This window comes from Salvelinus fontinalis, chromosome 8 (genome assembly GCF_029448725.1).
Source record: "Salvelinus fontinalis isolate EN_2023a chromosome 8, ASM2944872v1, whole genome shotgun sequence".
NCBI lineage: Eukaryota > Metazoa > Chordata > Actinopteri > Salmoniformes > Salmonidae > Salvelinus > Salvelinus fontinalis.
This window is the reverse complement of record NC_074672.1, coordinates 44,897,641-44,923,854: the sequence shown is the minus strand read 5'-3', so window position 1 is coordinate 44,923,854 and position 26,214 is coordinate 44,897,641. Positions and strand designations below refer to the sequence as shown.

The following is a 26,214-nucleotide window of genomic DNA, read 5'->3' as shown; positions in this document are numbered from 1 at the left end:
AGGGCGCCGGTACTATTTGTGATGAAAGGGCGCCGGTACTAGCTGTGATGAAAGGGCGTCGGTACTAGCTGTGATGAAAGGGCGTCGGTACTAGCTGTGATGAAAGGGCGTCGGTACTAGCTGTGATGAAAGGGCGTCGGTACTAGCTGTGATGAAAGAGCGCCGGTACTAGCTGTGATGAAAGAGCGCCGGTACTAGCTGTGATGAAAGGGCGCCGGTACTAGCTGTGATGAAAGGGCGCCGGTACTAGCTGTGATGAAAGGGCGCCGGTACTAGCTGTGATGAAAGGGCGCCGGTACTAGCTGTGATGAAAGGGCGCCGGTACTAGCTGTGATGAAAGGGCGCCGGTACTAGCTGTGATGAAAGGGCGCCAGTACTAGCTGGTTCACTTTCTAATGCTGCAGCACCAATAGTGTTGAACACACACACACACACACACACACACACACACACACACACACACACACACACACGGAGGCAGGCAGGCAGCCAGCCAGACACACATACAGCGACATCACGCCACCCAGCCTCTCTTCCCAGTCCCTTGAAACCTAACCTTGACAGGAATATAGGTCAAGCCCAACTAACTAGGACATGACGAGATTCTGAAGCTCGACACAATGAAACCGCTGGAGCAAAGTACCTATTTGAGAAGGGCACGGCTCTAACAGTCTGCGGGACGGGGGACGTGTGGTAAACTAACCATAGAGGCATGTGGCACCATGACAATTAGCGCTCCGATGATAAAACACCAAGGTCATTTTTAGGACAGCAGGAACAGCGTATTTTCAACTGTTACCGGTGTGTCCCAAAGTATATCCTCAACGAGGTCCTATTTCATTCCACTATAGTTTGAAAACAGTGACCATGGTGCTGTACTTAAAACAAAACATGTTTGGCTATTTTGTAAATGTTTCCAAAGGCTATATGCTGTACAGTAATGTGTGGGTGACAGCTTGTAAATGTTTCCAAAGGCTATATGCTGTACAGTACTGTGTGGGAGACAGCTTGTACATGTTTATAAAGGCTATATGCTGTACAGTACTGTGTGGGAGACAGCTTGTACATGTTTATAAAGGCTATATGCTGTACAGTAATGTAAGATGACAGCTTGTACATGTTTATAAAGGGTATATGCTGTACAGTAATGTAAGATGACAGCTTGTACATGTTTATAAAGGCTATATGCTGTACAGTAATGTGTGGGAGACAGCTTGTACATGTTTATAAAGGCTATATGCTGTACAGTAATGTGTGGGAGACAGCTTGTACATGTTTATAAAGGCTATATGCTGTACAGTAATGTGTGGGTGACAGCTTGTACATGTTTATAAAGGCTATATGCTGTACAGTAATGTGTGGGAGACAGCTTGTACATGTTTATAAAGGGTATATGCTGTACAGTAATGTAAGATGACAGCTTGTACATGTTTATAAAGGGTATATGCTGTACAGTAATGTAAGATGACAGATTGTACATGTTTATAAAGGGTATATGCTGTACAGTAATGTAAGATGACAGATTGTACATGTTTATAAAGGGTATATGCTGTACAGTAATGTGTGGGAGACAGCTTGTACATGTTTATAAAGGGTATATGCTGTACAGTAATGTATGACAGCTTGTCTTTTCTGTTTCCAGGGGGATGGACAGTAACATATTCTTTACCACCAACCTCAATGGATCCTGCAGTGAGTGACACTGACATCCATTCAAATAGCTAATAAACTTAAATGATTTCATAGTCTCTCATGACAGACTGACATAAATAGTTGACATGGATGCCGAGGTAAATGACTTGACACAGTTTATAACTATAAGAATATATAAAAGTAAACATCTTTCTCTATCAATCTCTCTCTCTCTCTCTCTCTCTCTCTCTCTCTCTTCTCTTTCTCTTTCTCTTTCTCTCTCTCTTTCTCTCTCTCTTTCTCTATCAATCTCTCTCTCTCTCTCTCTCTCTCTCTCTCTCTCTCTCTCTCTCTCTCTCTCTCTCTCTCTCTCTCTCTCTCTCTCTCTTCTCTCTCTCTCTTCTCTTTCTCTTTCTCTTTCTCTCTCTTTTTCTCTTTCTCTTTCTCTTTCTCTCTCTCTTTCTCTATCAATCTCTCTCTCTTTCTCTATCAATCTCTCTCTCTCTTTCTCTATCAATCTCTTTCTCTCTTTCTCTATCAATCTCTTTCTCTATCAATCTCTCTCTCTCTTTCTCTATCAATCTCTCTCTCAATCCCTCTCTCTCTCTCTCTCTCTCTCTCTCAATCCCTCTCTCTTTTTCCATCTATCTCTTTCTCTCTCTCTCTCTCTCTCTCTTTCGATCAATCACTCTCTCTTTCGTTGTCTCTTCCTCTTTGTCTCTTCCTCTATCCCTCTCTCTCTCTCAGATGAAAGGGGGATGCTGGACTTGAGAAAGACGGCAGACTACGGGAAGACCATCAAGACTGTTGCCATTAAAATCTTCTCCTTCGGCCTGGGCGGAAAGTTCCTGTTTGCTTCTGTTATGACTGGAACTGTAAGTGTGTGTGGTGTACTTGTTTTGTTTGAGCTTGTTCTTTAAGCCTAAGGCCTAGCTGATCCCATCTCTCTCTCTATCTCCCTCTCACTTTCTTTCTCTTTCTCATTCCCTCGCACTCTATCTTTGCATCTCTCTGTCTGTCCCTCTCGGTCTGTCCCTCTCTCTCTCTCTCTCTCTCTCTGTCTCTGCCTCCCTCACCCAGGGCACTCTGAGGATGATCCATGTGTCGACTAACCAGGGGGAGGAGTGGAACATGGCTCAGTTGCCTCCGGTTGGCCACGAGGAGTTCTATTCTATCTTGTCAGCCAATGACGACATGGTGTTCATGCACGTGGATGAACCAGGGGGTCAGTCAATAGCCTATACTGTGTTCTTTTTCCCCCACACAATGTCACTCTCGTTAACCATGTTGGAGAGGACCCTAACAGGATCAATGTTCTCTCCTCATCCTTTCATGTCCTCTTGACCTCTCTTCTCCTCTCTTTCTGTATTCTGGTCTTCCTCTACTTGTTTTAAAGAAGGTCATAGCAAGGATAATTTAGCTATTTGAGTTTGAATTTTAAGACCCCTTGAAGTCTATTAAAAAATATACATATATACAGTACCAGTCAAAAGTTTGGACACTCATCAAATATTTTTTTAACTATTTTCTCATCCCAAACTATCTAATTTGGGTTGGAGTCGGGTGATTATGGAGGCCAGGTCATCTGATGCAGCACTCCATCACTCTCCTTTTTGGTCAAATAGCTCTTACATGGACTGGAGGTGTGATTTGGGTCATTGTCCAGTTGAAAAACAAATGATAGTCCCACTAAGCGCCAACCAGATGAGATGGCGTATCGCTGCATAATGCTGTTTTAGCCATGCTGGTTAAGTGTGCCTTGAATTCTAAATAAATCACAGACCGTGTCACCAGCAAAGCACCCCCACACCATCACACCTCCTCCTCCATGCTTCACGGTGGGAACCACACATGCAGAGATCATCCGTTCACCTACTCTGCGTCTCACAAAGACACGGCAGTTGGAACCAAAAATCTAACATTTGGACTCAGACCAATGGACAAATTTCCACCTGTCTAATGTCCATTGCTTGGGTTTCTATTGAATATATTTTGATTTGTTTAACTTTTTTTTTGTTACTACGTGATTCCATATGTGTTATTTCATAGTTGATGTCTTCACTAATATTCTACAATGTAGAAAATAGTAAAAATAAAGAAAAACCCTTGCAATTTCTGAGGCTGGTAACTAATGAGCTTATCCTCTGCAGCAGAGGTAACTCTGGGTCTTCCTTTCCTGTGGTGGTCCTCATGAGAGCCAGTTTCATCATAGCGCTTGATGGTTTTTGCGACTGCACTTGAAGAAACTTTCAAAGTTCAAGGAATGTTCCACATTGACTGACCTTCATGTCTTAAAGTAATGATGGACTGTCGTTTCTCTTTGCTTATTTGAGCTGTTCTTGCCATAATATGGACTTGGTATTTTACCAAATAGGGCTATCTTCTGTATACCACCCTACCTTGTCACAACACAACTGATATGCTGAAATGTATTAAGAAGGAAAGAAATTCCACAAATTAACTTTTAACAAGGCACACCTGTTAATTGAAATGCATTCCAGGTGAATACCTCATGAAGCTGGTTGAGAGAATGCCAAGAGTGTGCAAAGCTGGTGGCTACTTTGAAGAATCTCAAATATAAAATATATTTTGATTTGTTTAACACTTTTTTAAAATTACTACATGATTCTATATGTGTTACTTCATAGTAGTGATGTCTTCACTATTATTCTACAATGTAGAAAATAGTACAAATTAAGGAAAACCCTTTAATGAGTAGGTGTGTTCAAACTTTTGACTTGTATTGTGTGTATATATATTCCTTAAAACAATGTTGGAGGGCCTTATCGCTATTAGCCCATACAAATGCATTGAAAAACAGATTCACTACATGGAACAACTTGCTCTTAAAAGTTCTCCTTTTAGTTTCTAAATGTATCATAACTTAGTTTCATTGTCTCCAGACACTTCCCATGTCTCCTCTCTTCCTCTCCTTCACTTTTCTCCATTGTTAATCTATTTTAATACAGTTGTCGCAGTGACCTAATCCTTTATGTCCCTGAACACTGGCTTTGGCACCATCTATGTGTCAGATGACAGAGGCACTGTTTAAGTCTCTGTTCCTCTCCTCCTCCCATTTTCTCCTCCCCTGTTCCTCTCCTCCTCCCCTCCTCTCATACACTCCTCCCCTGTTCCTCCTCTCCTCCCTTATTCTTCTCTCCTCCCCTATTCCTCCCCTCCTCCTCCACTATTCCTCCCCTCCTCCTCCTCCCCTGTTCCTCGTCTCCTCTCCTCCCCTCCTCCTCCACTATTCCTCCCCTCCTCCTCCTCCCCTGTTCCTCGTCTCCTCTCCTCCCCTGTTCCTCGTCTCCTCTCCTGCCCTGTTCCTTGTCTCCTCTCCTGCCCTGTTCCTCGTCTCCTCTCCTGCCCTGTTCCTCGTCTCCTCTCCTGCCCTGTTCTTGTCCTCCTCCCCTCCTCTCACTTTTCTCAATTTCTTATCTACAGTACCCAAATACAGTTCTTCTCCTATATGTCCCCAGACACAGGCTTTGGCAGCATCTACGTGTCAGACGACAGGGGTACAGTGTACTCTAAGTCTCTGGGGCGTCACCTCTACACCACCACAGGGGGAGACACTGACTTCACCAACGTTACCTCTCTACGAGGGGTCTTCATCACCAGTATACTGGCAGAGGGTAGGGACTACACACACACACACACACACTTTAAATCCCCCAACAGTTAGTGCAGGCCTGAGATGGCAAAGAAAGGGAGTTCCAAAGCCATGGTGCATGGCAGGAAAAAGTCCACATGATTGTGTCCCAGACGCCTGTTCGTCAGACTGCGGTGTGTGTGTCAGACTGCGGTGTGTGTGTGTCAGACTGCGGTGTGTGTGTCAGACTGCGGTGTGTTTGTCAGACTGCGGTGTGTGTTTGTCAGACTGCGGTGTGTGTTTGTCAGACTGCGGTGTGTTTGTCAGACTGCGGTGTGTGTGTCAGACTGCGGTGTGTGTGTCAGACTGCGGTGTGTGTGTCAGACTGCGGTGTGTTTGTCAGACTGCGGTGTGTGTTTGTCAGACTGCGGTGTGTGTGTGTCAGACTGCGGTGTGTGTTTGTCAGACTGCGGTGTGTGTTTGTCAGACTGCGGTGTGTGTGTGTCAGACTGCGGTGTGTGTTTGTCAGACTGCGGTGTGTTCCACCAGAACAGTTATGAGGATGAATGACTTTTCATTAGCTGTTCAGTGTGAGTTCAGCTGCATATCTACAGCAGGGCCATAGATGGAGAAACGCTGGATTATAATCTATATGTCTCACAGAATAACCTCTGTCTCGTCGTTGTATTGTTGTCCCCCAGACGGCTCGGTGCAGTCCGTGGTGTCCTTCGACCAGGGAGGGGAATGGGTGCCCCTGCAGAAGCCTGCCAACACCAAGTGTGACTCCACAGCCAAAGACCCCGACGAGTGCAGTCTCCACATCCACGCAGCTTACAGCACGGCTATGAAACTGAACGTCCCCATGCTGCCTCTCAGTGAACCAAACGCTGTAGGACTCGTCATGGCTCACGGTAAATCACACATGCAAGCATATAAACACACACACACATACACACACACACACACACATGCACACGCACGCACACACACATGCACACGCACGCACACACGCACACACATGCACACGCACGCACACACGCACACACATGCACACGCACGCACACACGCACACACATGCACACACACGCACACACACACACACACACACACGCACGCACACACACGCACGCACACACACACATGCGCACGCACACACACACACACACACACACACACACACATACACATATCTCATCATCATTAAACTGTCCATGACTGTTTTCAATTTGATGAATCAAAAAGACCAGGCCGTTGTGTTGTGCCTGAGTCTGGTCCAGTGTTAACACTTGTGGTTCAAGTCTAGACTCAGCCACTGATCTGTGGCCTTCTCCCGTAATCTAAAAGACATACAGCGCCTTCGGAAAGTACTCAGACCCCTTGACTTTTTCCACATGTTGTTACGTTACAGCCTTATTCTAAAATGGATTAAATAAAAACAAATCCTCAGAATAATGACATAATCACAATACCCCATAAGACATGTTTGCAGATGTATTACAAATAAAAAACTGATTAATTACATAATTAATTTAGAACATTTGCTGTGAGACTTGAAATTGAGCTCAGGTGCATCCTGTTTCCATTGATCATCCTTGAGATATTTCTACAACTTGATTGGAGTCCACCTGTTTTAAATTCAATTGATTGGACATGATTTGGAAAGGCACACACCTGTCTATATAAGGTCCAAGGTTGACAGTGCATGTCAGAGCAAAAACCAAGCCATGAGGTTGAAGGAATTGTCCGTAGAGCTCCGAGACAGGATTGTGTCGAGGCACAGATCTGGGGAATGGTACCAAAAAATGTCTGCAGCATTGAATGTCCCCAAGAACACAGTGGCCTCCATCATTCTTAAAGGGAAGACATTTGGAACCACCAAGACTCTTCCTAGAGCTGGCTGCCCGGCCAAATTGAGCAATCGGGGGAGGAGGGCCTTGGTCAGGGAGGTGACCAAGACCCCAATGGTCACTCTGATAGAGCTCTAGAGTTTCTCTGTGAAGATGGGAGAACCTTCCAGATGGACAACCATGTCTGCAGCACTCCACCAATCAGACCTTTATGGTAGAGTGGCCAGACGGAAGCCACTCCTCAGTAAAAGGCACATGACAGCCTGCTTGGAGTTTGCCAAAAGGCACCTAAAGGATTCTCAGACCATGAGAAACAAGATTCTCTGGTCTGATGAAACCAAGATTGAACTCTTTGGCCTAAATGGCCAAAGTGTCACGTCTGGATGAAACCTGGCACTATCTTTACGGTGAAGCATGGTGGTGGCAGCATCATGTTGTGGGGATGTTTTTCAGCGGCAAGGACTGGGAGACTAGTCAGCATCGAGGCAAAGATGAACGGAACAAAGTACAGAGAGATCCTTGATGAGATCCTGCTCCAGAGTTCTCAGGACCTCTGAGGCGAAGGTTCACCTTCCAACAGGACATCGACCCTAAGCACACAGCCAAGACAACTTAGGAGTGGCTGAGGGACAAGTCTCTGAATGTCCTTGAGTGGCCCAGCCAGAGCCCGGACTTAAACCCGATCGACCATCTCTGGAGAGACCTGAAAAATAGCTGTGCAACAACACTCCCCATCCAACCTGACAGAGTTTGAGAGGATCTGCAGAGAAGAATGGGAGAAAGTCCCCAAATACAGGTGTGCCAAGCTTGTAGCGTCATGCCCAAGAAGACTCGAGGCTGTAATCGCTGCCAAAGGTGCTTCAACAAAGAACTGAGTAAAGGGTTCGAATAATTATGCTAATGCAATATTTCAGTTTCTAAAAAATTGTTTTTGCTTTGTCATTATGGGGTATTGTGTGTAGAAATGATGAGGGGGGGAACTATTTTATACATTTTAGAACCTAAATTAACAAAATGTGGAAAAAGTCAAGGGGTTGGAATACTTTCGAAAGGCACTGTATATTATATTATTTTTAATCAATTAGTGTGACACCCCTGTAATAATATAATACAGTATATGCCTTTTAGCAGACAGTTTTATCCAAAGCAACTTATTCATGCTGCATACATTTACTGGTGGTCTCGGGTATCGAACCAACTATCCTGGACCATGTTCTACTAACTGAGCTACAGAGGACCATGTTCTACTAACTGAGCTACAGAGGACCATGTTCTACTAACTGAGCTACAGAGGACCATGTTCTACTAACTGAGCTACAGAGGACCATGTTCTACTAACTGAGCTACAGAGGACCATGTTCTACTAACTGAACTACAGAGGACCATGTTCTACTAACTGAACTACAGAGGACCATGTTCTACTAACTGAGCTACAGAGGACCATGTTCTACTAGCTGAGCTACAGAGGACCATGTTCTACTAACTGAACTACAGAGGACCATGTTCTACTAGCTGAGCTACAGAGGACCATGTTCTACTAACTGAACTACAGAGGACCATGTTCTACTAACTGAGCTACAGAGGACCATGTTCTACTAACTGAGCTACAGAGGACCATGTTCTACTAACTGAGCTACAGAGGACCATGTTCTACTAACTGAGCTACAGAGGACCATGTTCTACTAGCTGAGCTACAGAGGACCATGTTCTACTAGCTGAGCTACAGAGGACCATGTTCTACTAACTGAGCTACAGAGGACCATGTTCTACTAGCTACAGAGGACCATGTTCTACTAACTGAACTACAGAGGACCATGTTCTACTAACTGAACTACAGAGGACCATGTTCTACTAACTGAACTACAGAGGACCATGTTCTACTAACTGAGCTACAGAGGACCATGTTCTACTAGCTACAGAGGACCATGTTCTACTAACTGAACTACAGAGGACCATGTTCTACTAACTGAACTACAGAGGACCATGTTCTACTAACTGAACTACAGAGGACCATGTTCTACTAACTGAGCTACAGAGGACCATGTTCTGCTAACTACAGAGGACCATGTTCTGCTAACTACAGAGGACCATGTTCTACTAACTACAGAGGACCGTGTTCTACTAACTACAGAGGACCGTGTTCTACTAACTACAGAGGACCGTGTTCTACTAACTACAGAGGACCGTGTTCTACTAACTACAGAGGACCGTGTTCTACTAACTACAGAGGACCATGTTCTACTAACTACAGAGGACCGTGTTCTACTAGCTACAGAGGACCGTGTTCTACTAACTACAGAGGACCATGTTCTACTAACTACAGAGGACCATGTTCTACTAACTACAGAGGACCATGTACTACTAACTGATCTACAGAGGACCGCCAATATACAATGTTCGAATCAGTTGTGTCTAATAGGTAGTCTCCTCACCTCATCCTCACAGAATGATTACATTTTTAATTAAGTTATTTATTTATTTGCACACAGGAAAATACAAGACAATGTGATGATGAGGGTTTAAAAGGCAAGTCAAAATAGCATTTGCAGGAGAGGTAGAAAACTCCTCCCCATTTTCAAATATTTATAGAACAAAACAAACAACAAATTATATCCTGATTATCAAAACATAGAAATAAATAATGCCCAAAACATTTTAAAACATCTATCAGGAAGAAGAGAAAGGAACTAGATTGAGAGAGCCCTGGTACAGCGCAGCTTCCCAGTCCTGTGGACATAGAGGAGGGGCTGCACAAACCCAGTGATCACAAAAATGGATTAACCAATGGCATGTGTGAAGTACTGCATTTCAGCATGATTCGGGACAATAGATAAAGATAGAATTACAATAACGGGGAGGTAACTCACCATCATAGACACCAGGATCATCAAAATGATCTTAAATGCCCCTCATCTTCATGTTATTTGTCCCCTTCCCCCGGCCCAGACCGTTTCAGAGCCATGAGAACTGAACGGCAGCAGAACCCCTTCACAAATGTCAGGAGGAGGTACAGCACCAAGTAAGCATAGATGTATATAGATATTTCAATCAGATGCACACCGAACAAACCGGCCCCAAGAACTATCAGCCAGACAGCACCACAACAGCCCACCCTGTATCTCAGGGGTTTGAACTTCAGGAAGGTTACAGGGTGAATCACCGCCAGGTAGCGCTCCACACAGATACTGCTTTGAAACAAGGGTCGACCAGTGTACAAGAGACCCATAACAAATACTGCAAGACTTGAGACGGCAGTTGATTTGCTGTGTATGCTCACAACCAAAGAAGACAGAAGAGGACCTCGGACACGGCTAGGTTGAGAGAGAATAACTCTCGAGGCCATTGTCCCTCCCGCTCCAGTCATGATCAGCCACAGGACGTAGCCATTGGTGGGGACACTCAGGATGAGATTGAGTGCGCAGGAAGCAGTGTTGATGTATGTGCCTTGTGCATGGAGGCCAGCTACTGAGGTTCTGTTTGTCTCTGAGATGCTCATGTCTTCACCTTCTGGATTGGCGTGTGGGCTTTAGTATGCTTCGACAATGGTAAAGAGTTTATACCTGTTGCAACGGTACGGTAAAGCAGGTATCAATCAAAAGAATCAAGATTTTGGGGTGAATTCCATTTCTACTCAGTCAATTTAAGGAAATCACTCAATATCAGAAAATGATATGACACTTAATGTCTTATTCAACACATCTGATAAAATTATCAAAATTCTGCAAAACTAGCATTTCCCCCATTTTGTTTCATACATTAGATCAGAACTGAGTTTAAATACACGTGTGTTTGATTGATAGTAATATAAATATCTGAGTATTTTAAATTAATTTGGACTGATTCACCTACCTCTGTTGGAACTATTTGAAAGTATTTTCAAATAATGTCCTATAAATAACCAACTTTTTCTAAATATGTCCATATACATCATTTTAAATACACGGTTTAAATGTAGCACAGCATGTATTTGTATAAATACTGTATATTATAGTATTTTCAAATACATGCCAATACTTTCCAAGTGTAATTCCAAACATATCAAATATTCAACTAATTGTGTGTTTAAAAAAAAAATAATTCTTCCAATGATTTACCTAACAAATGTCTTGGAAAGTAGTTGAAATAGTCTTTGAACCCAGGCCTGGATTAGACACACGTCCTGAGGTAAAAGGAACACACCTGATTGGACGGAGTTCTCCTCCAGGTCTGGATTAGACACACGTTCTGAGGTAAAAGGAATACACCTGATTGGACGGAGTTCTCCTCCAGGTCTGGATTAGACACACGTTCTGAGGTAAAAGGAACACACCTGATTGGACGGAGTTCTCCTCCAGGTCTGGATTAGACACACGTCCTGAGGTAAAAGGAACACACCTGATTGGACGGAGTTCTCCTCCAGGTCTGGATTAGACACACGTCCTGAGGTAAAAGGAACACACCTGATTGGACGGAGTTCTCCTCCAGGTCTGGATTAGACACACGTTCTGGGGTAAAAGGAACACACCTGATTGGACGGAGTTCTCCTCCAGGTCTGGATTAGACACACGTCCTGAGGTAAAAGGAACACACCTGATTGGATGGAGTTCTCCTCCAGGTCTGGATTAGACACACGTTCTGAGGTAAAAGGAACACACCTGAATGGACGGAGTTCTCCTCCAGGTCTGGAAAGTCTCTAGAGCTGATGTTACGTTGACAAGTAGAAGCTGATCACACATACACCTACACACACACCTACACACACACACACACCTGTGTCACTCCATCACCTTGATGGACCACACCTGGCTGGCATGCAAATGGTCTAGAAGAAAAAGAAAAACACACCTATTTAGGCGAGGTGCTGGCCAGCGGAGTAGAAAACGTAAAAACAAAGGAGAGCCGCACACTCTAGGAGCTCAGATGCAAAAATGTAACGTCCAACGTTTCGACAGACAAGCTGTCTTCATCAGGGTATATAGATTTTTGCATCTGAGCTCCTAGAGTGTGCCGCTCTCCTTTGGCATGCAAATGGTGACGTGCAAAATGTAATGGATATCGCACCACTAAGTGACTGTGGTTATGAGTGAAGAGGATCTGCTGTGCACTGTGTTATGGATAGGGCTGGGAGTTTCTTCCCCTGACAGGGTCAAATGGTTCAGAAGGTACATCATCTGTTTTCTAAACAGATTGGTACATCCATTTAAAAAAATATATATATATTTTAAATGAATGATACACTGAATAGAAAATGTATTCTTGAAGAATATACAGTAACTTAATAAATAGTTAAACTATCAGATGACAGAGGCTACACCTTGTTGTCTATTTAAATTTGACCTCTAACCTCTCCCCTCTGACCCCCTTAACCCATCAGGGAGTGTGGGCGATGCCATCTCTGTGATGAAGCCTGACGTATTTGTGTCAGATGATGGAGGTTACACTTGGCTGCAGGCCCTGGAGGGACCTCACCACTATGCCATCCTGGACTCTGGTGGACTGCTGGTGGCCGTGGAACACTCTACTCAGCCCATCAAAGACATCAAGTACGTCTGTGTGTCAAAAGAAGAGCTCTGGTCAAAACGTTGTGTACTGTATAGGGAATAGATCAGGGTGTCTTTTCAGACAGGCGATGCAGGAAGCCTGGATCCCAGTCTCGGACTATTCGGCTGTAAGACAAACTGGTACCCAGGCTAGAATGCAGAGAGGCCCAAGAAAGAAAGAAATCACTTAAACGTAAAATAAAACACCTCAATGACAATTGTGCTGATGTACAGTAATGTGTTCTTTCCTGTCAGGTTTTCCACAGACGAGGGCCAGTGCTGGCACGTTCACCAGTTCACTAGCGATCCCATCCACTTCACAGGGCTAGCGTCGGAGCCGGGGGCGAGGTCTATGAACGTCAGTGTCTGGGGCTACAGAGACTCTCTGCTCAGTCAGTACTGGGTATCAGTCACCATCGACTTCAGAGAGCTGCTCACTAGAGACTGTGAGTACTGGTAATACCATGGGATACAGCTACTGTAGGCTAATGATGTGATACAGACATGCATTATAACACTGAGTACCCAGTACCTAGTACCTAGTACCTAGACATGCATTATAACACTGAGTACCCAGTACCTAGTACCTAGACATGCATTATAACACTGAGTACCCAGTACCCAGTACCTAGTACCTAGACATGCATTATAACACTGAGTACCCAGTACCCAGTACCTAGACATGCATTATAACACTGAGTACCCAGTACCTAGACATGCATTATAACACTGAGTACCCAGTACCTAGACATGCATTATAACACTGACTACCCAGTACCTAGTACCTAGACATGCGTTATAACACTGAGTACCCAGTACCTAGACATGCATTATAACACTGAGTACCCAGTACCTAGACATGCATTATAACACTGAGTACCCAGTACCTAGTACCTAGACATGCGTTATAACACTGAGTACCCAGTACCTAGTACCTAGACATGCATTATAACACTGAGTACCCAGTACCCAGTACCTAGTACCTAGACATGCATTATAACACTGAGTACCCAGTACCTAGTACCTAGACATGCATTATAACACTGGAGTACCTAGACATGCATTATAACACTGGAGTACCTAGACATGCATTATAACACTGGAGTACCTAGACATGCATTATAACACTGAGTACCTAGTACCTAGTACCTAGACATGCATTATAACACTGGAGTACCTAGACATGCATTATAACACTGGAGTACCTAGACATGCATTATAACACTGAGTACCCAGTACCTAGACATGCATTATAACACTGAGTACCCAGTACCTAGTACCTAGTACCTAGACATGCATTATAACACTGAGTACCCAGTACCTAGACATGCATTATAACACTGAGTACCCAGTACCTAGTACCTAGACATGCATTATAACACTGAGTACCTAGACATGCATTATAACACTGGAGTACCTAGTACCTAGTACCTAGACATGCATTATAACACTGGAGTACCTAGACATGCATTATAACACTGAGTACCTAGTACCTAGACATGCATTATAACACTGAGTACCCAGTACCTAGTACCTAGTACCTAGACATGCATTATAACACTGAGTACCTAGTACCTAGTACCTAGACATGCATTATAACACTGAGTACCCAGTACCTAGTACCTAGACATGCATTATAACACTGAGTACCCAGTACCTAGTACCTAGACATGCATTATAACACTGAGTACCCAGTACCTAGACATGCATTATAACACTGGAGTACCTAGACATGCATTATAACACTGGAGTACCTAGACATGCATTATAACACTGGAGTACCTAGACATGCATTATAACACTGGAGTACCTAGACATGCATTATAACACTGAGTACCTAGTACCTAGTACCTAGACGTGCATTATAACACTGAGTACCTAGTACCTAGTACCTAGACATGCATTATAACACTGAGTACCTAGACATGCATTATAACACTCAGTACCTAGACATGCATTATAACACTCAGTACCCAGTACCTAGTACCTAGACATGCATTATAACACTCAGTACCCAGTACCTAGTACCTAGACATGCATTATAACACTGAGTACCCAGTACCTAGTACCTAGACATGCATTATAACACTGGAGTACCTAGACATGCATTATATCACTGAGTACCCAGTACCTAGTACCTAGACATGCATTATAACACTGAGTACCCAGTACCTAGTACCTAGACATGCATTATAACACTGAGTACCCAGTACCCAGTACCTAGTACCTAGACATGCATTATAACACTGAGTACCTAGTACCTAGACATGCATTATAACACTGAGTACCCAGTACCCAGTACCTAGACATGCATTATAACACTGAGTACCCAGTACCTAGTACCTAGACATGCATTATAACACTGGAGTACCCAGTACCCAGTACCTAGTACCTAGACATGCATTATAACACTGAGTACCCAGTACCTAGTACCTAGACATGCATTATAACACTGAGTACCCAGTACCTAGTACCTAGACATGCATTATAACACTGAGTACCCAGTACCTAGTACCTAGACATGCATTATAACACTGAGTACCCAGTACCTAGTACCTAGACATGCATTATAACACTGAGTACCTAGTACCTAGACATGCATTATAACACTGAGTACCCAGTACCTAGTACCTAGACATGCATTATAACACTGACTACCCAGTACCTAGTACCTAGACATGCATTATAACACTGACTACCCAGTACCTAGACATGCATTATAACACTGACTACCCAGTACCTAGACATGCATTATAACACTGAGTACCCAGTACCTAGTACCTAGACATGCATTATAACACTGGAGTACCTAGACATGCATTATAACACTGAGTACCTAGTACCTAGACATGCATTATAACACTGACTACCCAGTACCCAGTACCTAGTACCTAGACATGCATTATAACACTGGAGTACCTAGACATGCATTATAACACTGAGTACCCAGTACCTAGTACCTAGACATGCATTATAACACTGGAGTACCTAGACATGCATTATAACACTGGAGTACCTAGACATGCATTATAACACTGAGTACCCAGTACCTAGTACCTAGACATGCATTATAACACTGGAGTACCTAGACATGCATTATAACACTGGAGTACCTAGACATGCATTATAACACTGAGTACCCAGTACCTAGTACCTAGACATGCATTATAACACTGAGTACCTAGTACCTAGACATGCATTATAACACTGAGTACCCAGTACCTAGACATGCATTATAACACTGAGTACCCAGTACCTAGTACCTAGTACCTAGACATGCATTATAACACTGAGTACCTAGTACCTAGACATGCATTATAACACTGAGTACCCAGTACCTAGTACCTAGTACCTAGACATGCATTATAACACTGAGTACCCAGTACCTAGTACCTAGTACCTAGACATGCATTATAACACTGAGTACCCAGTACCTAGTACCTAGACATGCATTATAACACTGAGTACCCAGTACCCAGTACCTAGTACCTAGACATGCATTATAACACTGAGTACCCAGTACCCAGTACCTAGACATGCATTATAACACTGAGTACCCAGTACCTAGACATGCATTATAACACTGAGTACCCAGTACCTAGACATGCATTATAACACTGACTACCCAGTACCTAGTACCTAGACATGCGTTATAACACTGAGTACCCAGTACCTAGTACCTAGACATGCATTATAACACTGAGTACCCAGTACCCAGTACCTAGTACCTAGACATGCATTATAACACTGAGTACCCAGTACCTAGTACCTAGACATGCATTATAACACTGGAGTACCTAGACATGCATTATAACACTGGAGTACCTAGACATGCATTATAACACTGGAGTACCTAGACATGCATTATAACACTGAGTACCTAGTACCTAGTACCTAGACATGCATTATAACACTGGAGTACCTAGACATGCATTATAACACTGGAGTACCTAGACATGCATTATAACACTGAGTACCCAGTACCTAGACATGCATTATAACACTGAGTACCCAGTACCTAGTACCTAGTACCTAGACATGCATTATAACACTGAGTACCCAGTACCTAGACATGCATTATAACACTGAGTACCCAGTACCTAGTACCTAGACATGCATTATAACACTGAGTACCTAGACATGCATTATAACACTGGAGTACCTAGTACCTAGTACCTAGACATGCATTATAACACTGGAGTACCTAGACATGCATTATAACACTGAGTACCTAGTACCTAGACATGCATTATAACACTGAGTACCCAGTACCTAGTACCTAGTACCTAGACATGCATTATAACACTGAGTACCTAGTACCTAGTACCTAGACATGCATTATAACACTGAGTACCCAGTACCTAGTACCTAGACATGCATTATAACACTGAGTACCCAGTACCTAGTACCTAGACATGCATTATAACACTGAGTACCCAGTACCTAGACATGCATTATAACACTGGAGTACCTAGACATGCATTATAACACTGGAGTACCTAGACATGCATTATAACACTGGAGTACCTAGACATGCATTATAACACTGGAGTACCTAGACATGCATTATAACACTGAGTACCTAGTACCTAGTACCTAGACATGCATTATAACACTGAGTACCTAGTACCTAGTACCTAGACATGCATTATAACACTGAGTACCTAGACATGCATTATAACACTCAGTACCTAGACATGCATTATAACACTCAGTACCCAGTACCTAGTACCTAGACATGCATTATAACACTCAGTACCCAGTACCTAGTACCTAGACATGCATTATAACACTGAGTACCCAGTACCTAGTACCTAGACATGCATTATAACACTGGAGTACCTAGACATGCATTATATCACTGAGTACCCAGTACCTAGTACCTAGACATGCATTATAACACTGAGTACCCAGTACCTAGTACCTAGACATGCATTATAACACTGAGTACCCAGTACCCAGTACCTAGTACCTAGACATGCATTATAACACTGAGTACCTAGTACCTAGACATGCATTATAACACTGAGTACCCAGTACCCAGTACCTAGACATGCATTATAACACTGAGTACCCAGTACCTAGTACCTAGACATGCATTATAACACTGGAGTACCCAGTACCCAGTACCTAGTACCTAGACATGCATTATAACACTGAGTACCCAGTACCTAGTACCTAGACATGCATTATAACACTGAGTACCCAGTACCTAGTACCTAGACATGCATTATAACACTGAGTACCCAGTACCTAGTACCTAGACATGCATTATAACACTGAGTACCCAGTACCTAGTACCTAGACATGCATTATAACACTGAGTACCTAGTACCTAGACATGCATTATAACACTGAGTACCCAGTACCTAGTACCTAGACATGCATTATAACACTGACTACCCAGTACCTAGTACCTAGACATGCATTATAACACTGACTACCCAGTACCTAGACATGCATTATAACACTGACTACCCAGTACCTAGACATGCATTATAACACTGAGTACCCAGTACCTAGTACCTAGACATGCATTATAACACTGGAGTACCTAGACATGCATTATAACACTGAGTACCTAGTACCTAGACATGCATTATAACACTGACTACCCAGTACCCAGTACCTAGTACCTAGACATGCATTATAACACTGGAGTACCTAGACATGCATTATAACACTGAGTACCCAGTACCTAGTACCTAGACATGCATTATAACACTGGAGTACCTAGACATGCATTATAACACTGGAGTACCTAGACATGCATTATAACACTGAGTACCCAGTACCTAGTACCTAGACATGCATTATAACACTGGAGTACCTAGACATGCATTATAACACTGGAGTACCTAGACATGCATTATAACACTGAGTACCCAGTACCTAGTACCTAGACATGCATTATAACACTGAGTACCTAGTACCTAGACATGCATTATAACACTGAGTACCCAGTACCTAGACATGCATTATAACACTGAGTACCCAGTACCTAGTACCTAGTACCTAGACATGCATTATAACACTGAGTACCTAGTACCTAGACATGCATTATAACACTGAGTACCCAGTACCTAGTACCTAGTACCTAGACATGCATTATAACACTGAGTACCCAGTACCTAGTACCTAGTACCTAGACATGCATTATAACACTGGAGTACCTAGACATGCATTATAACACTGAGTACCCAGTACCTAGACATGCATTATAACACTGAGTACCCAGTACCCAGTACCTAGACATGCATTATAACACTGAGTACCCAGTACCTAGACATGCATTATAACACTGGAGTACCTAGACATGCATTATAACACTGAGTACCCAGTACCTAGTACCTAGACATGCATTATAACACTGAGTACCCAGTACCCAGTACCTAGTACCTAGACATGCATTATAACACTGAGTACCTAGTACCTAGACATGCATTATAACACTGAGTACCCAGTACCCAGTACCTAGACATGCATTATAACACTGAGTACCCAGTACCTAGACATGCATTATAACACTGGAGTACCTAGACATGCATTATAACACTGGAGTACCTAGACATGCATTATAACACTCAGTACCCAGTACCCAGTACCTAGACATGCATTATAACACTGAGTACCCAGTACCCAGTACCTAGACATGCATTATAACACTGAGTACCCAGTACCTAGTACCTAGACATGCATTATAACACTGGAGTACCTAGACATGCATTATAACACTCAGTACCCAGTACCCAGTACCTAGACATGCATTATAACACTGAGTACCCAGTACCCAGTACCTAGACATGCATTATAACACTGAGTACCCAGTACCTAGTACCTAGACATGCATTATAACACTGGAGTACCTAGTACCTAGACATGCATTGTAACACTGAGTACCCAGTACCTAGTACCTAGACATGCATTATAACACTGAGTACCCAGTACCCAGTACCTAGACATGCATTATAACACTGAGTACCTAGTACCTAGACATGCATTATAACACTGAGTACCCAGTACCTAGTACCTAGACATGCATTATAACACTGAGTACCTAGACATGCATTATAACACTGAGTACCCAGTACCCAGTACCTAGACATGCATTATAACACTGACTACCCAGTACCTAGTACCTAGACATGCATTATAACACTGAGTACCCAGTACCCAGTACCTAGACATGCATTATAACACTGAGTACCCAGTACCTAGTACCTAGACATGCATTATAACACTGAGTACCCAGTACCTAGTACCTAGACATGCATTATAACACTGAGTACCCAGTACCTAGTACCTAGTACCTAGACATGCATTATAACACTGAGTACCCAGTACCTAGTACCTAGACATGCATTATAACACTGACTACCCAGTACCCAGTACCTAGACATGCATTATAACACTGAGTACCCAGTACCTAGACATGCATTATAACACTGAGTACCCAGTACCTAGACATGCATTATAACACTGAGTACCCAGTACCTAGTACCTAGACATGCATTATAACACTGAGTACCCAGTACCTAGTACCTAGACATGCATTATAACACTGACTACCCAGTACCCAGTACCTAGACATGCATTATAACACTGACTACCCAGTACCTAGTACCTAGACATGCATTATAACACTGAGTACCCAGTACCTAGTACCTAGACATGCATTATAACACTGAGTACCCAGTACCAGGGAATAAAGCTGCTGTATTAGATGGCTTCTGGGTCTCCAGCACATCACAGGTCTGTGTTAGCCCACTGAACTAAAACCTCTTGCAAACTCATGTCTGTTTCTCAGGTGAGGACCAAGACTACGTGCAGTGGCTGGCGCACTCTGATGACATCAGCGACCCTAACGACGGCTGTATGTTGGGTTATAAGGAGAAGTTCCTGCGTCTGAGGAAGGCCTCTGTCTGCTTGAACGGGCGGGACTATGAGGTCAACAAGCAACCCACCCCTTGCCTCTGTACCCTGGATGACTTCCAATGGTGAGAAGTCTAGTCATCATGAATCTGTTCCAATATCCACACTAGTATACTACCTAAGACCAAGCCTTGTATTGGGCATGCATTCTGGTATGGCAGTATGGAGATGGGAACGTAACCACAATGGTTTTAAAGTTGGGCGAACTTTACCGTTTGCTGCATATGTTTCAGTCAGCTCCAGAACACTGTGGTGGTTACCCTAGCTCCAGTACACTGGGGTGGTGGTTACCCTAGCTCCAGAACACTGTGGTGGTCACCCTAGCTCCAGTACACTGTGGTGGTCACCCTAGCTCCAGTACACTGTGGTGGTCACCCTAGCTCCAGTACACTGTGGTGGTGGTTACCCTAGCTCCAGTACACTGGGGTGGTGGTTACCCTAGCTCCAGTACACTGGGGTGGTGGTTACCCTAGCTCCAGTACACTGGGGTGGTGGTTACCCTAGCTCCAGTACACTGGGGTGGTGGTTACCCTAGCTCCAGTACACTGGGGTGGTGGTTACCCTAGCTCCAGTACACTGTGGTGGTCACCCTAGCTCCAGTACACTGGGGTGGTGGTAACCTTAGCTCCAGTACACTGGGGTGGTGGTCACCCTAGCTCCAGTACACTGGGGTGGTGGTCACCCTAGCTCCAGTACACTGGGGTGGTGGTCACCCTAGCTCCAGTACACTGGGGTGGTGGTTACCCTAGCTCCAGTACACTGGGGTGGTGGTTACCCTAGCTCCAGTACACTGGGGTGGTGGTTACCCTAGCTCCAGTACACTGGGGTGGTGGTTACCCTAGCTCCAGTACACTGGGGTGGTGGTTACCCTAGCTCCAGTACACTGGGGTGGTGGTTACCCTAGCTCCAGTACACTGGGGTGGTGGTCACCCTAGCTCCAGTACAGTGTGGTGGTGGTCACCCTAGCTCCAGTACACTGGGGTGGTGGTCACCCTAGCTCCAGTACACTGGGGTGGTGGTCACCCTAGCTCCAGTACACTGGGGTGGTGGTCACCCTAGCTCCAGTACACTGGGGTGGTGGTCACCCTAGCTCCAGTACACTGGGGTGGTGGTCACCCTAGCTCCAGTACACTGGGGTGGTGGTCACCCTAGCTCCAGTACACTGGGGTGGTGGTCACCCTGGCTCCAGTACACTGGGGTGGTGGTCACCCTGGCTCCAGTACACTGGGGTGGTGGTCACCCTGGCTCCAGTACACTGGGGTGGTGGTCACCCTGGCTCCAGTACACTGGGGTGGTGGTCACCCTGGCTCCAGTACACTGGGGTGGTGGTCACCCTGGCTCCAGTACACTGGGGTGGTGGTCACCCTGGCTCCAGTACACTGGGGTGGTGGTCACCCTGGCTCCAGTACACTGGGGTGGTGGTCACCCTGGCTCCAGTACACTGGGGTGGTGGTCACCCTGGCTCCAGACAGTTTACCAGTGGCAGAAGAATAGTAATTGTTCTCAACACCACTACCTGTGCGGTCTGCCTGCTGTCCCTGTCTAACCTGCTCCATGCTGCCCTCCTGCAGTGACTTTGGGTTCTATCGTAAAGAGAACAGCTCCGAGTGTGTGGAGCAGCAGGACCTGAAGGGCCACGTTCTGGAGTTCTGTCTGCAAGGCAAGAAGGAGCTGCTGCAGACCAGAGGGTAAGGCTTTAGTCATCTGTGTTCTAACCTGGATCTCCTGCGCTGTGTATCACAAGACTGTGTTAGCCCACTGTGCTAAAGTCTAGGAATTAGCTTGAGGATCTAATACAGGTCTCAGACAAGGTAACTTATCAGAGTGTGGATCACCGAACCCCCTGATCGTGTTGCTCAACTGTCAGTCATGGTAACACATGGGTTCCTAGTTCTGGAAGTTTCTCTCTGTGCATATGGCATGACAACGATGGAAGAGTTAAAAAAATATATAGATATTATTTAAAAATAAACATATTTAAGCACAAGCATTTTGCTACACTCGCAATAACATCTGCTAACTATGTGTATGTGACCAATAACATCTGCTAACTATGTGTATGTGACCAATAACATCTGCTAACTATGTATGTGACCAATAACATCTGCTAACTATGTATTTGACCAATAACATCTGCTAACTATGTGTATGTGACCAATAACATCTGCTAACCATGTGACCAATAACATCTGCTAACTATGTATTTGACCAATAACATCTGCTAACTATGTGTATGTGACCAATAACATCTGCTAACTATGTGTATGTGACCAATAACATCTGCTAACTATGTGTATGTGACCAATAACATCTGATAACTATGTATTTGACCAATAACATAGGCTAACTATGTATTTGACCAATAACATCTGCTAACTATGTATTTGACCAATAACATCTGCTAACTATGTATTTGACCAATAACATCTGCTATGTATTTGACCAATAACATCTGCTAACTATGTATTTGACCAATAACATCTGCTAACTATGTGACCATGACTGACCACTAAGCATGTCCTCTTGGTCCACAGCTATAGGAAGATCCCTGGGGATAAGTGTGAGGGAGGAACACATCCGGAGAGAAAAGAGATAGACCTCAGTAAGAGGTGTGTCAATGACCTACTGGGACCTCAGGAACTACTGGTGAGTAGAGATGACGACTCCACTGGTCTTCACTAGTCCTCACTGGTCTTCACTGGTCCTCACTGGTCCTCACTGGTCCTCACTGGTCTTCACTAGTCCTCACTGGTCTTCACTGGTCTTCACTGGTTCTCACTGGTCTTCACTAGTCCTCACTAGTCCTCACTGGTCTTCACTGGTCTTCACTGGTTCTCACTGGTCTTCACTAGTCCTCACTAGTCCTCACTGGTCTTCACTGGTCTTCACTGGTTCTCACTGGTCTTCACTGGTTCTCACTGGCCTTCACTGGTCTTCACTGGCCTTCACTGGCCTTCACTGGTCTTCACTGGCCTTCACTGGTCTTCACTAGTCCTCACTGGTCTTCACTGGTCTTCACTGGTCTTCACTGGTCTTCACTGGTTCTCACTGGTCTTCACTGGTCTTCACTGGTCTTCACTGTTCTTCACTGTTCTTCACTGGTCTTCACTGGTCTTCACTGGTTCTCACTGGTTTTCACTGGTTTTCACTGGTTTTCACTGGTTCTCGCTGGTCTTCAGTGGTCCACACTGGTTCTCGCTGGTCTTCAGTGGTCCACACTGGTTCTCGCTGGTCTTCAGTGGTCCACACTGGTTTTCAGTGGTTTTCACTGGTTCTCACTGGTCCTGTTCTAGAATGTCAAAAAAACAATGGAAGGAATCCTTGCGTAACATTTATTGAATTTGACAACTTACGTATAACAAGGGCAGTTTGAACGTGGAATCACTTCAACATTTTAACCCAGGAGGCTGACAGAAAGATTGATAGGGATTTCACCTTCAAAACAGTGTAAACCTCAGTAACCATTGGTTACATGACCTTAATCGTGCAGTAGTCATGGTAGCACATGCTTTCCCATTTCTGGAAGTCTTTCTCTCTGTGTATACTGCATGACAACGATGGAAGACTTGCCCTTATACTCTCTCTATCTCTCCCCTCCTAAAGATAGACGGCCATCTGTCCAGCTCAGCACCCATCGTAGTGACGGTTCTAATCATTATCCTGCTCAGTATCGTAGCTGGGTTCCTCTTTGTCAAGAAGTACGTCTGCGGTGGAAGGTCAGTACAGCAACTGTTGTTTTAAGATTAGTACATAGCATACCAGGCTATACTGTTGTTGTTTTAAGATCAGTACATAGCAAACCAGGCTATACTGTTGTTGTTTTAAGATCAGTACATAGGAAACCAGGCTATACTGTTGTTGTTTTAAGATCAGTACATAGCAAACCAGGCTATACTGTTGTTTTAAGATCAGTACATAGCGAACCAGGCTATACTGTTGTTGTTTTAAGATCAGTACATAGCAAACCAGGCTATACTGTTGTTGTTTTAAGATCAGTACATAGCAAACCAGGCTATACTGTTGTTTTAAGATCAGTACATAGCGAACCAGGCTATACTGTTGTTGTTTTAAGATCAGTACATAGCAAACCAGGCTATACTGTTGTTGTTTTAAGATCAGTACATAGCGAACCAGGCTATACTGTTGTTTTAAGATCAGTACATAGCAAACCAGGCTATACTGTTGTTTTAAGATCAGTACATAGCGAACCAGGCTATACTGTTGTTTTAAGATCAGTACATAGCAAACCAGGCTATACTGTTGTTGTTTTAAGATCAGTACATAGCAAACCAGGCTATACTGTTGTTTTAAGATCAGTACATAGCGAACCAGGCTATACTGTTGTTGTTTTAAGATCAGTACATAGCAAACCAGGCTATACTGTTGTTGTTTTAAGATCAGTACATAGCGAACCAGGCTATACTGTTGTTTTAAGATCAGTACATAGCAAACCAGGCTATACTGTTGTTTTAAGATCAGTACATAGCGAACCAGGCTATACTGTTGTTTTAAGATCAGTACATAGCAAACCAGGCTATACTGTTGTTTTAAGATCAGTACATAGCAAACCAGGCTATACTGTTGTTTTAAGATCAGTACATAGCAAACCAGGCTATACTGTTGTTGTTTTAAGATCAGTACATAGCAAACCAGGCTATACTGTTGTTGTTTTAAGATCAGTACATAGGAAACCAGGCTATACTGTTGTTGTTTTAAGATCAGTACATAGCAAACCAGGCTATACTGTTGTTGTTTAAGATCAGTACATAGCAAACCAGGCTATACTGTTGTTGTTTTAAGATCAGTACATAGCAAACCAGGCTATACTGTTGTTGTTTTAAGATCAGTACATAGCAAACTAGGCTATACTGTTGTTTTAAGATCAGTACATAGCGAACCAGGCTATACTGTTGTTGTTTTAAGATCAGTACATAGCGAACCAGGCTATACTGTTGTTGTTTTAAGATCAGTACATAGCAAACCAGGCTATACTGTTGTTTTAAGATCAGTACATAGCAAACCAGGCTATACTGTTGTTTTAAGATCAGTACATAGCAAACCAGGCTATACTGTTGTTTTAAGATCAGTACATAGCAAACCAGGCTATACTGTTGTTTTAAGATCAGTACATAGCAAACCAGGCTATACTGTTGTTGTTTTAAGATCAGTACATAGCAAACCAGGCTATACTGTTGTTTTAAGATCAGTACATAGCAAACCAGGCTATACTGTTGTTTTAAGATCAGTACATAGCAAACCAGGCTATACTGTTGTCGTTGTTGTTTAAGATCAGAGCCGGTTACTCAAGCACAGTGAAAAATGTTAAATATCTGAGCCAGCACCGTTTTGGTTCTGGTCGACACAATGATGTGTGAAAAGGTTATAAGTGGCTCGGTGTGTTTTGATTGGCTCCTCCAGGTTCCTGGTACACAGGTACTCTGTACTACAGCAGCATGCTGAGGCCCAGGGAGACGGAGTAGACGAGCCATTAGACAGCAACCACACTCGGGCGAGCAACAAGACCGGCTTACACGATTCAGACGAGGTAATGGTACAAACACACAAACGTCATTTTTGTTGTTGTTGTATGGCCTCCGCACTTATTATAAATATAGAATTGACTGGGAAGACACTTGTTCTGAGGATTCTGAGGATTGTTCTGAGGATTGGTTGTGACTTTCCTTTGCCTCAG

The 26,214-nt window shown here is 43.8% G+C and overlaps 1 protein-coding gene across 2 annotated transcripts in view; it reads left to right on the top strand.

Annotated features, from left to right (window-relative positions):
* LOC129861316 (sortilin-like) overlaps positions 1-26,214 on the top strand; it is a 52,259-nt gene that overhangs the window by 23,580 nt on the left and 2,465 nt on the right. For both annotated transcript variants that reach the window (XM_055932630.1, XM_055932631.1), the window contains 12 exons: positions 1,643-1,692; positions 2,380-2,507; positions 2,713-2,857; positions 5,112-5,267; positions 5,926-6,135; positions 12,425-12,593; positions 12,846-13,036; positions 20,398-20,587; positions 22,094-22,210; positions 23,057-23,168; positions 24,126-24,238; positions 25,941-26,067. In XM_055932630.1, the coding sequence (XP_055788605.1) occupies positions 1,643-1,692; positions 2,380-2,507; positions 2,713-2,857; positions 5,112-5,267; positions 5,926-6,135; positions 12,425-12,593; positions 12,846-13,036; positions 20,398-20,587; positions 22,094-22,210; positions 23,057-23,168; positions 24,126-24,238; positions 25,941-26,067 (1,708 nt within the window). The remainder of the gene's footprint in view (positions 1-1,642; positions 1,693-2,379; positions 2,508-2,712; positions 2,858-5,111; positions 5,268-5,925; positions 6,136-12,424; positions 12,594-12,845; positions 13,037-20,397; positions 20,588-22,093; positions 22,211-23,056; positions 23,169-24,125; positions 24,239-25,940; positions 26,068-26,214) is intronic.